Source organism: Grampus griseus (assembly GCF_964374135.1).
Source record: "Grampus griseus genome assembly, chromosome: 5".
Lineage (NCBI taxonomy): Eukaryota > Metazoa > Chordata > Mammalia > Artiodactyla > Delphinidae > Grampus > Grampus griseus.
Window position 1 is genome coordinate 30290758 of NC_138998.1, and position 16283 is coordinate 30307040.

Genomic DNA, 16283 nt, shown 5'->3' on the forward strand with positions numbered 1-16283 from the left:
ATTGTAGGTTCCGTTCCAGACCATTATAATAAAGCAAATATTGCAATAAAGCTAGTCACATGAATTTTTTGGTTTCTTGATGCATAAAAAGTTGTGTTTACACTGTACAGTAGTCTATTAAGTGCGCAATGCCTTATGCCTAGAAAAACAATGTGCATACCTTAATTTAAAACTAGTTTATTGCTAAAAAAAAATGCTGTCATCTGAGCCTTCAGCGAGTTGCAATCTTTTTGCTGGTAGCAGTTTCTTAAAATAAGACAAAAATGAGGTTTGCCTCATTGATGGACTTTTCCTTTCACAAACAATTTCTATGTAGCATGCAATGCTGTTTGATAGCATTTGACCCACAGTAGAACTTCTTTCAAAATTGGAGTCAGACCTTTCAAACTCTGCCACTTCTTTATCAACTAAGTTCATGTAATATTCTAAATCCTTTGTTGTCATTTCAACAATCATCACGACATTTTCACCATGAGTAGATTACATCTCTAGAAACCACTTTCTTCGCTCCTCCATAAGAAGCAACTCCTCATCTGTTAAAGCTTTTGTCATGAAATTTATCACATATTCAGTCTCTGCATTGAATTCTAATTCTCTTTCCATTTTCACCACATCTGCAGTTCCTTCCTCCGCTGAAATCTTGAACCCCTCAAAGTCATTCATGAGGATTGGAATCAACTTCTGCCAAATTCCTGTTAATGTCGATATTTTGACCTTTTCTCCTTGAATCATGAATATTCTTAGTGTCATCTAGGACGCTGAATCCTTTCCAGAAAGTTTCCAGTGGACTTTGCACAGATCCATCAGAGGAATCACTATCCATGGCAGCTATAGCCTTACAAAATCTCTTTCTTTACTAATGAAACTTGAAAGTCAGAATTACCCCTTGATCAATGGGCTGCAAAATGGATATTGTGTTAGGAGGCATGAAAACATTATTCTCATAGTGCACCTCCATCAGAGCTCTTGGGTGACCAGATGCTTTGTCAGTGAGCAGTCATATTTTGAAGGGAATCTTTTCTTTGAGCAGTAGGTCTCAGCAGTGGGCTTAAAATATTCACTAAACCATGTTGTAAACAGATGTGCTGTCACCCAGACTTTGTTGTGCCACTGATAGAGAACAGGCAGAGTAGATTGAGCATATTTCTAAGGGCCCTAGGGCTTTCAGAATAGCGAATGAGCATTGGCTTCAACTTAAAGTCACCAAATGTATAGCTATGAAAATCCTACGTGGCATCTTCTTTTAATATAATGCTGTTTTGTCTATACTGCAAATCTTTTGTTTAGTGTAGGCACCTTCAGTAATTAACTTAGCTAGATCTTCTGGGTAACTTGCTGCAACTTCTACATCAGCAGTTGCTGCCTCACCTTGAACTCATGTTATAGAGATGGCTTCTTTTCTTAAATCTCATGAACTAGATTCAGCCTTTTCTTCTGCAGCTTCCTCACTTCTCTCAGCTTTCATAGAATTTAAGAGAGTGAGGGCCTTGCTGTGGATTAGGCTTTGGCTTAATGGAATGTTGTAGTTGGTTCGATCTTCTGTCCAGATCACTAAAACTTCTTCCATATCAGCAATAAGGCTGTTTCACTTTCTTATCATTCATGTATTCACTGGAGTAGCACTTTTTATTTCTTTCATGAACTTTTCCTTTGCATTCACAAGTTGGCTAACTGTTTGACTCAAGAGGCCTAGCTTTTGGCCTTTCAACATGCCTTCCCCACTGAGCTTAATCATGTCTAGCTTTTGATTTAAAACAAGAGATGTGTGGCTCTTCTTTTCACCTGAACACTTAGAGGCTTATTAGGGGTTAGTAAGGTTGTTAGTTGGCCTGATTTCAATACTGTTGAGTCTCAGGAAGGGGGAAAAGATGGGGGAACAGCTAGTTGGTGGAGCAGTGGGACACAACATTTATCAAGTAAGTTCCCCATTTTATATGGGTGCAGTTTCTGGCACCCCAAAGCAATTAAATGGTAACATCAAAGATCATTGATCACAGATCACCATAACAGGTATAATAATAATGATGAAAAAGTTTGAAATATTGCAAGAATTACCAAATGTGGCACAGAAACAGACACACAAACACAAAATGAGCAAATGCTGTTGGGAAAATGGTACCAATAGACTCGCTCAACACAGGGTTGTCACAAAGTTCCAATTTGTTTTCTTCAAAAAAGCAATATCTGCAAAACATAAGAATGAGGTGTGCTTGTATTCTTGGAAAACTGCTGAAGCTTCAGGTTAAAGCTGTAGGAGTGAGTCTACAGCCTTCCTGCCTAGGGTTACAGTATACACAGAACCCACAGGCTTGATTGGTGACATCTGTAATTTTACCAGAGTGGCACTGTATGTAAAAACCAGCAACTTTGCTGTCAAGGGAGCAGACTCAATATGGGACAAATGGGAAAAAATCCACAGCTTTGTCAACTAGAAATGGCAGAAACAAGGAAATCCTGTACCTGTGATATTCAGAGATTGTGTCTGCAAGTTGGTAAGAATAGTGAACCAGCCAAGAATCTAACAAAAAATGCTAGAAATGAGAAAGCTATAAAAGGATTAATAAACTCTTCATACATCCCTGGCTGACTGGGAAACCTGAGAGAGAGAACCCAATGGAAAATAAAAGTCAAGCAAACTTACATAGTGGCTGAAGTTTGAATGTGCTCTCTATCCCACAACAGATCAGGTCTCAGAGGCGAGGAGCCTTATAAATTTGGATCATTTGAGCACCACCTCTACCCAAATCATTGGCTGACTAGTGATCTATTGAAACACAGAGGAGACTCCCAGGAAGACAGGCTAAAAAACAAAAATAAGAATAAAAATTCCCAACAGAAGCCACACATCATGGGAGAGACAAATTACACAGTTTAAGTTTAATTTATTAAAATGACACTTAGAAAAATATTTTTTAAATACATAATTATTACAGAATATTATCAAAAAATGTCCACTTTTCCAGAAAAATTGGAACCATGCAAAAAAAACACAGTAAAATGTGGCCATACTCAGGGGAAAAAAGTAGACAGTAGAAATGTTTTCTCAGTAGGTGCAATTGTTGGGTTTAGCACATACTTCAGAGCCCTTTTTTATAAATATGTTCAAAGAATTATAGGAAAATATGTTCAGAGAATTACAGGAAAAGATAACAAATAAGGAATCTCAGTAATTCCAATTTTTCAAATGACAATTCATGAGTTGAAAAGTACAGTAACGGAAATTTAAAATTTATTAGATAAGCTCAACAGATTTGAGATGACAGAAGAAACAGTGGACATGAAAGATTAATAGAAATTATTCATTCTGGGAAAAAAACAGGAAAAAAGGTGAAGAGAAATGAACAGAGCCTAAGAAATGTGTGAAACAACATCAAGTCACCAAATTTGTGTAATGGAGTCCTACAAAAAGGAGTGAGAGAAGGAAAAGGAAGGAAAAACATTTTAAGAATTGCCAAAAACGTCCCAAATTTGATGGCAAATGTTAATCCACAGGTCCAAGAAATTTAAGAAAATCCAAATAGTATAAACACAAAATATCTACCTCTAGACACAGGGTAGTCACACTGTTAAAAGCTAAAGACAAAAAATATTGAAAGCTGTAAGAAAAAAAATAACTCATGTGGAGGACAACAGCAATAGGATTAGCAGTTGACTTATCAGAAGTAGTTAAGCCCAGAAGACAGTAGAATGACAATCACCAAAAGACAACAAAATTGCCAACCAGGAATTCTAAATCCAGTAAAATTATCTTTCACGTATGAAAGTGAAAATAAAAACATTCCCATATAAACAAAGATTGAGAGACATGTTAGAAGACCTGCCTTAGAAGAAATACTAAAAGAAGTCCTTCCAGCTATAAAGAATGGAAACTCTAATCCACAGGAGGAAATAGAGAGTACCAGAAATGGTAAATATGTGGGTGGATATAAAAGGCTGTGTAGGGCTTCCCTGGTGGCGCAGTGGTTGAGGGTCCACCTGCCGATGCAGGGGACACAGGTTCGTGCCCCAGTCCGGGAAGATCCCACATGCTGCGGAGCGGCTAGGCCCGTGAGCCATGGCCGCTGAGCCTGCACGTCCGCAGCCTGTGCTCCACAATGAGAGACACCACAACGAGAGGCCCGCATACTGCAAAAAAAAAAAAAAAAGGCTTTGTATAGTATATTTTTTTTAATTTTTAAAGAGACATGAGATTATTTAAAGCAACAATTACAGCACTGTAGTATTAAGATTATAATATATATAGATATGTGAGATAGCACAAATAAGGGTAAAGGAAATAGAACTCTCTTGGAGTAAAATTGCTGTATTTTGCTATAATTAATTCATTATTAATCTGAAGTTAGTTGTAATAAGTTGAAGAAGTATATTGTAATCCCTAGAGTAACTACTCATACCTAAAAAAGGGGAATGAAACCAACAGAGAAATTGTAATAGCACACTAAAAAATGTTTAACTGCAAAGAAGGCAGTAAAGGATGAAGAGAGGGGAGAAAAAAAGACATAAGATATAGAGATAACAAATAGCCCAATGGCTGACATAAATTTAACCATATTAAACATTACATTAAATACGAATATAGGGAAGACTCCAAAAAGTAGAGACTGAGAAAACAAAGGACTGGGTATGAAATGATAATAAGGAATTATTGTTTAATTTTGTTGGAGATGCAAAGCTTAATTATTCTTGCATCTTCATCTGTTAGAGACATAATTAAATATTAGGGGTGAAATGATATAAAAAGAACTTGCCTTAAAATGCTACAGAAGACCATTGTTTCGGGGTGCTCAAGGAGAGGGGATTCACAGCACCTCCTAAACTAGCTCCAGAGACAGGTGCAAGCCGCGGCTATCAGTGCAGACACCAGACACACATGAAACGCTAAGGCTGCTGCTGCAGCCACCAAGAAGCCTGTGTGCAAGCACAGGTCACTATCCACACCTCCCCTCCCAGGAGCCTGTGCAGCCCTCCACTGCCAGGGTCCTGTGATCCAGGGACAACTTCCCCAGGAGAGCACAGGCGCACCTCAGGCTGTTGCAACATCATGCTGGCCTCTGCTGCCGCAGGCTCACCCCACATTCCGTACCCCTCCCTCCAACTGGCCTAAGTGAGCCAGAGCCCCCTATCAGCTACTACTTTAACCCCACCCTGTCTGAGCGAAGAACAGACGCCCTCAGGAGACCTACACGCAGAGTCAGGGCCAAATCCAAAGCTAAACCCCAGGAGCTGTGCAAACAAAGAAGAGAAAGGGAAATCTCTCCCAGCAGCCTCAGGAGCAGCGGATTAAATCTCCACAGTCAACTTGATGTACCCTGCATCTGTGGAATACCTGAATAGACAACGGATCAGCCCAAAATTCAGGCGGTGGACTTTGGGAGCAATGATACATATATTTTTTTCCTTTTTCTCTTTTTCCGTGTGGCTCACAGGGTCTTGGAGCTCCAGCCAGGTGTCAGGCCTGTGCCTTTAAGGTTGGAGAGCCGAGTACAGGACACTGGTCCACAAGAGACCTCCCAGCTCCACGTATCAAATGGTGAAAGCTCTCCCAGAGATGTATATCTCAACGCTAAGACCCAGCTCCACTCAATGACCAGCAAGCTACAATGCTGGATACCCTAGCCAGACAACTAGCAAGACAGGAACACAACCCCCACCCATTAGCAGAGAGGCTGCCTAAAATCATAATAAGGTCACAGACACCCCAAAACACACCACCGGACACGATCCTGCCCACCACAAAGACAAGATCCAGCCTCATCCACCAGAACACAGGCACTAGTCCCCTCCACCAGGATGCTGACACAACCCACTGAACCAACTTTAGACACTGGGGAAAGACACCAAAACAACAGGAACTACGAACATGCAGCCTGCGAAAAGGAGACCCCAAACACCGTAAGTTAAGCAAGATGAGAAGACAGAGAAACACAGCAGATGAAGGAGCAAGGTAAAAACCTACAGACCAAACAAATGAAGAGGAAATAGGCAGTTTACCTGAAAAAGAATTCAGAGAAATGATAGTAAAGATGATCCAAAATCTTGGAAACAGAATGGAAAAATATAACAGATGTTTAACAAGGACCTAGAAGAACTAAAGGGCAAACAAACAGTGATGAACAACACAATAAATGAAATTAAAAATTCTCTAGAAAGGATCAATAGCAGAATAACTGAAGCAGAAGAACGGATACGTGACCTGGAAGATAAAACAGTGGAAATAACTACTGCAGAGCAGAATAAAGAAAAAAGAATGAAAAGAATTGAGGACAGTTTCAGAGACCTGTGGGGCAACATTAAATGTACCAACATTCAAACTACAGGGGTCCCAGAAGAAGAAGAGAAAAAGAAAGGGACTGAGAAAATATTTGAAGAGATTATAGTTGAACATTTCCCTAAGATGGGAAAGGAAATAGTTAATCAAGTCCAGGAAGCACAGAGTGTCCCATACAGGATAAATCCAAGGAGAAACATGCCAAGACCCATATTAATCAAACTCTCAAAAATTAAACACAAAGACAAAATATTAAAAGCAGCAAGGAAAAAGCAACAAATAACACACAAGGGAATCCCCATAAGGTTAACAGCTGATCTTTCAGCAGAAACTCTGCAAGGCAGAAGGGAGTGGCAGGACATATTTAAAGTGATGAAAGGGAAGAACCTACAACCAAAATTACTCTACCCAGCAAGGATCTTACTCAGATTCGACGGAGAAATTAACACCTTTTCAGACAAGCAAAAGCTAAGAGAATTCTGCACCACCAAACTAGCTTTACAACAAATGCTAAAGGCACTCCTCTAGGCAGGAAACACAAGAGAAGGAAAAGACCTACAATAACAAACCCAAAACAATTAAGAAAATGGTAATAGGAACATACATATCGATAATTACCTTAAATGTAAATGGATTAAATGCTCCAAACAAAAAACATAGCCTGGTTGAATGGATACAAACACAAGACCCGTATATATGCTGTCTACTAGAGACCCACTTCAGACCTAGGGACACATACAGACTGAAAGTGAGAGCATGGAAAAAGATATTCCATGCAAATGGAAAACAGAAGAAAGCTGGAGTAGCAATTCTCATATCAGACAAAATAGACTTAAAGACTATTACAAGAGACAGAGAAGGACACTACATAGTGATCAAGGGATCAGTCCACGAAGAAGATACAACAATTTGTAAATATTTATGCACCCCACATAGGAGCACCTCAATACATAAGGCAAATGCTAACAGTCATAAAAGGGGAAATCAACAGTAACACAAGCATAGCAGGGGACTTTAACACCCCACTTTCACCAATGGACAGATCATCCAAGATGAAACTAAGTAAGGAAACACAAGCTTTAAATGATACATTAAAGAAGATGGACTTAATATTTATAGGACATTCCATCCAAAAACAACAGAATACACTTTCTGCTCAAGTGCTCATGGAACATTCTCCAGGATAGATTATATCTTGGGTCACAAATCAAGCCTTGGTAAATTTAAGAAAGTTGAAATCATATCAAGTATCTTTTCCAACCACAACGCTATGAGACTAGATATCAATTACAGGAAAAATTCTGTAAAAAATACAAATACATGGAGGCTACACAATACATTAAATAATGAAGAGATCACTGAAGAAATCAAAAAGGAAATCAAAAATACCTAGAAACAAATGACAATGAAAACACAACAACCCAAAACCTATGGGTTGCGGCAAAAGCAGTTCTGAGAGGGAAGTGTATAGCAATACGATCCTACCTCAGGAAACAGGGAACATCTCAAATAAACAACCTAACCTTACACCTAAAGCAATTAGAGGAAGAAGAACAAAAAAAACCCAAAGTTAGCAGAAGGAAGGAAATCATAAAAATCAGATCAGAAATAAATGAAAAAGAAATGAAGGAAGCAATAGCAAAGATCAATAAAATGAAAAACTGGTTCTTTGAGAAGATAAACAAAATTGATGAACCATTAGCCAGACTCATCAAGAAAAAAAGGGAGAAGGCTCAAATCAATAGAATTAGAAATGAAAAAGGAGAAGTAACAACTGACACTGCAGAAATACAAAGGTTCATGAGAGATTACTACAAGCAACTATATGCCAATAAATGGACAATCTGGAAGAAATGGACAAAGTCTTAGAAAAGCACAACCTTCTGAGACTGAACCAGGAAGAAATAGAAAATATAAACAGAAAAATCACAAGAACTGAAATTGAAACTCTGATTAAAAATATTCCAACAAACAAAAGCCCAGGATCAGATGGCTTCACAGGCAAATTCTATCAAACATTTAGAGAAGAGCTAACACCTATCCTTCTCAAATTCTTCCAAAATATAGCAGAGGGAGGAACACTCCCAAACTCATTCTACGAAGCCACCATCACCCTGATACCAAAACCAGATGAAGATGTCACAAAGTAAGAAAACTACAGGCCAATATCACTGATGAACATAGATGCAAAAATCCTCAACAAAATACTAGCAAAGAGAATCCAACAGCACATTAAAAGGATCATACACCATGATCAACTGGGGTTTTTCCCAGGAATGCAAGGATTCTTCAATATAGGCAAATCAGTCAATGTGATACACTATATTAACAAAGTGAAGGATAAAAACCATATGATCATCTCAGTAGAGGCAGAAAAAGCTTTCAACAAAATTCAACACCCATTTAGGATAAAAAAAATCCCCAGAAAGTAAGCATAGAGGGAACTTTCCTCAACACAGTAAAGGCCATATATGACAAAACCACAGCCAACATCGTTCTCAATGGTGAAACACTGAAACCATTTCTACTAAGATCAGGAAGAAGACAAGGTTGCCCCTCTCACCACTATTATTCAACATAGTTTTGGAAGTTTTAACCACAGCAGTCAGAGAAGAAAAAGAAATAAAATAAATCCAAACTGGAAAAGAAGAAATAAAGCTGTCACTGTTTGCAGATGACATGATACTATACATAGAGAATCCTAAAGACGCTACCAGAAAACTACTAGAGCTAAGCAATGAATTTGGTAAAGTAGCAGGATACAAAATTAATGCACAGAAATCCCTTGCATTCCTATACAGCAATGATGAAAAATCTGAAAGAGAAATTAAGGAAACACTCCCATTTACCATTGCAACAAAAAGAATAAAATACCTAGGAATAAGCATACCTAAGGAGACAAAAGACCTGTATGCAGAAAATTATAGGACACTGATGATAGAAATTTAAGATGATACAAACAGATGGAGAGGTATACCATGTTCTTGGATTGGAAGAATCAACATTGTGAAAATGGCTATACTACCCAAAGCAATCTACAGATTCAGTGCAATTCCTATCAAACTACCAATGGCATTTTTCACAGAACTAGAACAAAAAATTTCACAATTTGTATGGAAACACAGAAGACCCCGAATAGCCAAAGCAATCTTCAGAAAGAAAAACGGAGCTGGATGAATCAGGCTCCCTGACTTCAGACTATACTACAAAGTTACAGTAATCAAGGCAGTATGGTGCTGGAGCAAAACAGAAATATAGATCAATGGAACAGGATAGAAAGCCCAGAGATAAACCCACGCACATATGGTCACCTTATTTTTGGTAAAGGAGGCAAGAATATACAATGGAGAAAAGACAGCCTCTTCAATAAGTGGTGCTGAGAAAACTGGACAGCTACATGTAAAAGAATGAAACTAGAACACTTCCTAACACCATACACAAAAATAAACTCAAAATGGATTAAAGACCTAAGTGTAACACCAGACACTATCAAACTCTTAGAGGAGAACATAGGCAGAACATTCTATGACATAAATCACAGCAAGATCCTTTTTGCCCTACCTCCTAGAGAAATGGAAATAAAAATAAAGTAATGGGACCTAAAGAAACTTAAAAGCTTTTGCACAGCAAAGGAAACCATAAACAGTACGAAAAGACAACCCTCAAAATGGGAGAAAATATTTGCAAACGAAGCAACTGACAAAGGATTAATCTTCAAAATATACAAGCAGCTCATGCAGCTCAATATCAAAAAAACAAACAACCCAATCCAGAAATGGGCAGAAGACCTAAATAGACATTTCTCCAAAGAAGATATACAGATTGCCAACAAACCCATGAAAGGATGCTCAACATCACTAATCATTAGAGAAATGCAACTCAGAACCACAATGCGGTATCACCTCGCACCTATCAGAATGGCCATCATCAAAAAAATCTACAAACAATAAATGCTGGAGAGGTTGTGCAGAAACGAGAACCCTCTTGCACTGTTGGTGAGAATGTAAATTGATAGAGCCACTATGGAGAACAATATGGAGTTTCCTTAAAAAACTAAAAATAGAACTACCATACGACCCAGCAGTCCCACTACGTGGCATATACCCTGAGAAAGCCATAATTCAAAAAAGGGTCATGTACCACAGTGTTCATTGCAGCTCTGTTTACAATAGCCAGGACATGGAAGCAACCTAAGTGTCCATCGACAGATGAATGGATAAAGAAGATGTGGCACATATATACAGTGGAACATTACTCAGCCATAAAAAGAAACGAAGTTGAGTTATTTGTAGTGAGGTGGATGGACCTAGAGTCTGTCATACAGAGTGAAGTAAGTCAGAAAGAGAAAAACAAATACCATATGCTGACACATATATATGGAATCTAAAAAAAAAAAAAATTATGAAGAACCTAGGGGCAGGATGGGAATAAAGATGCAGACATAGCCAGTGGACTTGAGGACTCGGGGAGGGGGAAGGGTAAGCTGGGAGGAAGTGAGAGGGTGGCATTGACATATATACACTACCAAGTATAAAATAGCTAGTGGGAAGCAGCCGCATAGCACAGGGAGATCAGCTCGGTGCTTTGTGACCACCTAGAGGGGTGAGATAGGGAGGGTGAGAGGGAGGAGATACGGGGATATAGGTATATGTATAGCTGACTCACTTTGTTATAAAGCAGAAACTACTATAAAGCAGAAACACACCATTGTAAAGCAATTATACTCCAATAAAGACATTTAAAATTTTAAAATGCTATGGAAGAAAAAAACCTTTAGGAAAATTGATGAAACAATAATGACAAAATGAGTGTTTTTGAAATTTTCCAAAATAAAAGTTTTAAGAATATGTTATGTCCCAATTTTGAATGACAGCCCCTTCAGGCTAATTTCTTATTATTTTGACATGTCATCATTTTTTGAATGCTTTCTTTCAGAGCAAAATGTCCCAGTCTCACTTTCTACCTTTATTGCTTATGTTAGTTATCTATTCCTGCGTAAAAGAAATTACAGTAGTGGTCCCTTACCCATGGTTTCTCTTCGCACAGTTTCAGTTACCAGTCAGCTATGATCCAGAAATATTAAATGGAAAATTCCGAAAGTAATCTGTTGATAAGTTTGAAGTTGCATGTTGTTATGAGAAGCATGATGAAATCTCATGCCATCCAGCTTTGTCCCTCTCCATCCTGCCCGGGACGTTGAATCATACCATTGTCCAGTGTATCCCACCAGTTAGTCACTTAGTGGTTGTTGTAGGTCATCAGATTGACTGTCACAGTATTGCAGTGTTTGTGTTCAAGTAACCCTTATTTTACTTAATATCGCCTGAATGCCCAAGAGTAGTGATGCTGGCAATTCGGATATATCAAAGAGAAGCCGTAAGTGCCTCCTTTAAGTGAATAGGTGAAAGTTCTAGACTTAACAAGGAAAGAAAAAAATCATATGCTGAGTTTGCTAAGATCTTCGTTAAGAATAGATTTCTATCTGAAATTGTGAGGAAGGAAAAAGAAATTCCTATTAGTTTTGCTGTCACACCTCAAACTGCAAAAGTGATAGCCACAGTGCTTGATGAGTTCTTAGTTAAGATGGAAAAGGTGTTAAATTTATACAGGATATTTTGAGAGAGAGAGAGAGACCACATTCACATAACTTTTATTACAGTATATTGTTATAATTGTCCTATTTTATTAGTTATTTTTGTTAATCTCTTACTATGCCGAATTTATCAATTAACTTTATCATAGGCATGGGTTTTTTTTTACATCTTTATTGGAGTATAATTGCTTTACAATGGTGTGTTAGTTTCTGTTTTATAACAAAGTGAATCAGTTATACGTATACATATGTTCCCATATCTCTTCCCTCTTGCGTCTCCCTCCCTCCCACCCTCCCTATCCCACCCCTCTAGGTGGTCACAAAGCACCGAGCTGATCTCCCTGTGCTATGCGGCTGCTTCCCACTAGCTCTCTACCTTACGTTTGGTAGTGTATATATGTCCATGCCACTCTCTCGCTTTGTCACAGCTTACCCTTCCCCCTCCCCATATCCTCAAGTCCATTCTCTAGTAGGTCTGTGTCTTTATTCCTGTCTTACCCCTAGGTTCTTCATGATATTTTTTTCCCTTAAATTCCATATATATGTGTTAGCATACGGTATTTGTCTTTCTCTTTCTGACTTACTTCACTCTGTATGACAGACTCTAGGTCCATCCACCTCATTTCAAATAGCTCAATTTCGTTTCTTTTTATGGCTGAGTAATATTCCATTGTATATATGTGCCACATCTGCTTTATCCATTCATCCGATGATGGGCACTTAGGTTGTTTCCATCTCCGGGCTATTGTAAATAGTGCTGCAATGAACATTGTGGTACATGACTCTTTTTGAATTATGGTTTTCTCAGGGTATATGCCCAGTAGTGGGATTGCTGGGTCATATGGTAGTTCTATTTGTAGTTTTTAAAGGAACCTCCATACTGTTCTCCATAGTGGCTGTACCAATTCACAGTATATATAGGGTTCGGAATGATCTGCAGTTTCAGACATCTGCTGGGAGTCTTGGAATGTATCCCACATGGATAGAGGGGGACTACCATACTTCAAAACTTAGAGGCTTAAAGTATTCATGGTCTCATATAGTTTCTGTGGGTCAGAAATTTGTGAGTGGCTTAGCTGTTAATTTGGTTTAGATTCTCTCATAGGGTTGCACCTAAGATGTTAGGCAGAGCTTTAACCTCTGAAGTCTTGATAGTAAATTTGCTTCTTCCATAACAGTTCTTTCACATGGTTGGCAAGTTAGTGTTGATTGTTGGTAGGAGGCCTTAGATCCTTACCATGTTGACCTCTCAGTAGGACTGTTTCAAGTCTGCCAGCCTCCCCCAGAAGGAATGGTCCAAAAGAGAGTAAGGTGGACACTTGTGTGTGTTTTATGACCTCAAGAGTCATACAATATAATTCCCACAATATTCCTTAGATTACACGTCAGCCTTATTCATTTTCAGAAGAGATTATATTAAGGGCATGAATACCAGGAGACAATGGTCAATTGGGAGTCACCTTGTAGGCTGATACTACATTACCCTAGCACAGGAATCTCCCACGAGCCCTTGTTCCTTTTGATATAGAGTAATGTGTAAAGATCAAAATCTTGTTACTAGGGTTACTCATTGTCAATTGGTTATCATTTCTGCTAGGCACCATTCGTACACAGAGCTAAGAAATATATATATTTCTATATATATACACATGTTTAAATCACACATTCATATTGATATTTCTGACTTAAATTTAGCATAAGAGGGTTTTCACCTCTTTACTTTTATGTTTTCTATTTTTATTTTTTGGACATGTAAAAAATTTACATAGTTAAAAAGTCAAAACCATGTTAAAAAATATATATATATTTAGAGATGTCTTTCTTATATGCCTCCCTCTACACCCCTTTGCTACCTACCAGTAACCATTTTTATTTGTTTTTGGTCTGTCCTTCCAGTGTTTCATTCTGCAAATATAGATGAATGCATGCACACGTACAAATATGTGTATTCTTATTCTCCATTCTCCTCCGTTTCAATCTCCTGTCTCCTACAAAGAATAGCATACTTTATATGGTGTTCTGTGCCTTACGTTTTAATTTAACAGTATATCCTGGGTATTACTCCATAACTTTATTTGGAGAGCTTCATTTTCTTATGGCTATATATGATCTATTATGTGGATATAATATTGAGAGTCTTTTGGGTCAGTCTTTTGCTGGAAATAATGTGCAGCAAATAATAGTGTGTCATTTCGTACTTGTACCAGGTGTGTTGGTGGGGTAGATTGCTAAAGTGGGACTGCTTGGGGCAAAGGAAAAATATGTATACAATTTTGTTGGATATTGGCAAATTCCCCTTCATAGGTATTATGCCATTTTTGCTGTCCCATCGGAGATATTGTGAGGATTAAATGAGTTCATGTATGTAGAGTGCCTGACACAATGACCGTTTAATCAAAATAGCTGTTACCCTAAAGTCCACATCCTTAGACCTTTCCTACATTGTCAAATGAATTTCAAGACTTCTCAATATCCTGCATACATTTCTAGATACATATTTCACTTTACATGTAGCCCCTTTAATTGCTTTGTGCAGAACTAAACATGGCACTTGGTGGTAGATCATTCCAAAATGTTTACTTTATATGTTTAAGAGGTTGAAAAGCAACCTGAAAGAAGAATCAGATAGGAGGCCCTATTCTTTCATACATTCTCAAACATTGGGGTTTACATTTATAAAGTGGCAATTTACATTGGAATGTTTCTGTCCCATAAAACCATTCAACATTATGATGGTAAATTCCTTCAAGATAATAAACTGCAGAATACTTTGGGAAAATAATTATCCTAACTGAGCCTGCATTTTAGTATTTTATTTTTGGAACCACCTATAGTTTAGCTAGTTGAATACAGGCTAAGGTGAAGGGCTCTAATCTGTTCAGTGATCACAGGCTGTACCCCTCTGTCTTGATTATTGCCTAACAGATTTATGGCTTAATTACAAGAACAATCAAATATAAATGAGTCCAGAGACATTGTTAGTATATGCTTTAAAAATAAGTGAAAATTTACTAGCTGCTGATGGTATTAAAAAAGGATTACTTGCTAAAGTACGTTTAGAATAGTTTATTTAACCTAGGGGAGATAACTGTTAACATATTGAGATTAAAACTCTAGAAAAATTATTTCTCCATTGGTTCCAGTATTTTTATATTCATAACTGGTTTTTTAGAAATGTTTTTGTTTTTACTTAAACAAGTAGTAACTTACCTAAAATAAGTAGCTATTTAATAAAGTAATAGTAATGAAGTAATTTGAATAAAACTAGATACATTTATTTTAGTAGTTTGTTAATAAGCTTTTCTGAAAATTCTCTGTTATATTATCTGCCAGTGCTTCATCATCTTTGTAACATTCTAGATTTATAAATTAGTACATGACACTCTTCTTTGCCCATTTAAATTTATTTCTAGGTGCTAACTGCCAAAGAAAGGAAAACTCAGATTGATGATAGAAACAAATTGACTGAGCATTTTATCATCACACTGCCTATGTTGCTATCAAAGGTACAGTTTCATTTACAGTTTTGTGATAATATGCCACTGAGTTTGCTTATTACACTGTAGTATTAAAGTAGTTACTTTGTTTTCTTTGCTTCTCCTTCTAGTATTCTGCAGATGCAGAGAAGGTAGCAAACTTGCTACAAATCCCACAGTATTTTGATCTAGAAATTTATAGCACAGGTAGAATGGAAAAGGTAAGACACTATAAAATTGAAATTCTGCTATTATAGTCAGTTTTATTAACTGAATTATTTTATTTTCATGTAATATATAGGCTTACTTGTTATATGACAGATGCTTTTTTTAAATTTTTGTTAATCTAAATATCATAGTTTTTCTTTTTTTCCTCCTCAGCATCTAGATGCTTTACTAAAACAGATTAAATTTGTTGTGGAGAAACACATAGAATCAGATGTTCTAGAAGCCTGCAGTAAAACCTATAGCATCTTATGCAGTGAAGAGTATACCATCCAGAACAGAGTTGACATAGCTCGAAGCCAACTGATTGATGAGTTTGTAGATCGATTCAATCATTCTGTGGAAGATCTATTGCAAGAGGTCTGTTTTAAAGTTAATGTGTACATATAATGATTTTGGCTAATAATTTTTCAAGGTAGCTGAGTTTTAAATTGTTTCCATTTTAAAATAAAATCTAGTAGAATTCTCTACTTTCAAAACTTAGCAGCATTATTGCAGTTGTTCATTTTATGAAGATCAGCCTCAGTTACACTTCATTTTTATTTTAAAAATCTGTTTCATAAAAGACAGACTTTTTTTTTCTCTTTTAAAAAAGGTCTGACTTTCTTAAGTCATTTTTTCATTTTCTATTCCTGGGGCCTAATTTGCATTTTAATATTATTGAACTATTACGTGCTAATGAATAGAACATAAAAATTGTGTGCTTATAAAGGATAGCTGC

At 37.3% G+C, this 16283-nt stretch overlaps 1 protein-coding gene across 2 annotated transcripts in view; it reads left to right on the top strand.

Annotated features, from left to right (window-relative positions):
- The window catches only part of STAG1 (STAG1 cohesin complex component), a gene marked incomplete at its 3' end in the record, with an annotated part of 421944 nt that overhangs the window by 354685 nt on the left and 50976 nt on the right, over window positions 1–16283 (top strand). For both annotated transcript variants that reach the window (XM_082655685.1, XM_082655684.1), the window contains exons 17-19: window positions 15275–15367; window positions 15469–15558; window positions 15719–15922. In XM_082655685.1, coding sequence (XP_082511811.1) covers window positions 15275–15367; window positions 15469–15558; window positions 15719–15922 — 387 coding nt within the window. The remainder of the gene's footprint in view (window positions 1–15274; window positions 15368–15468; window positions 15559–15718; window positions 15923–16283) is intronic.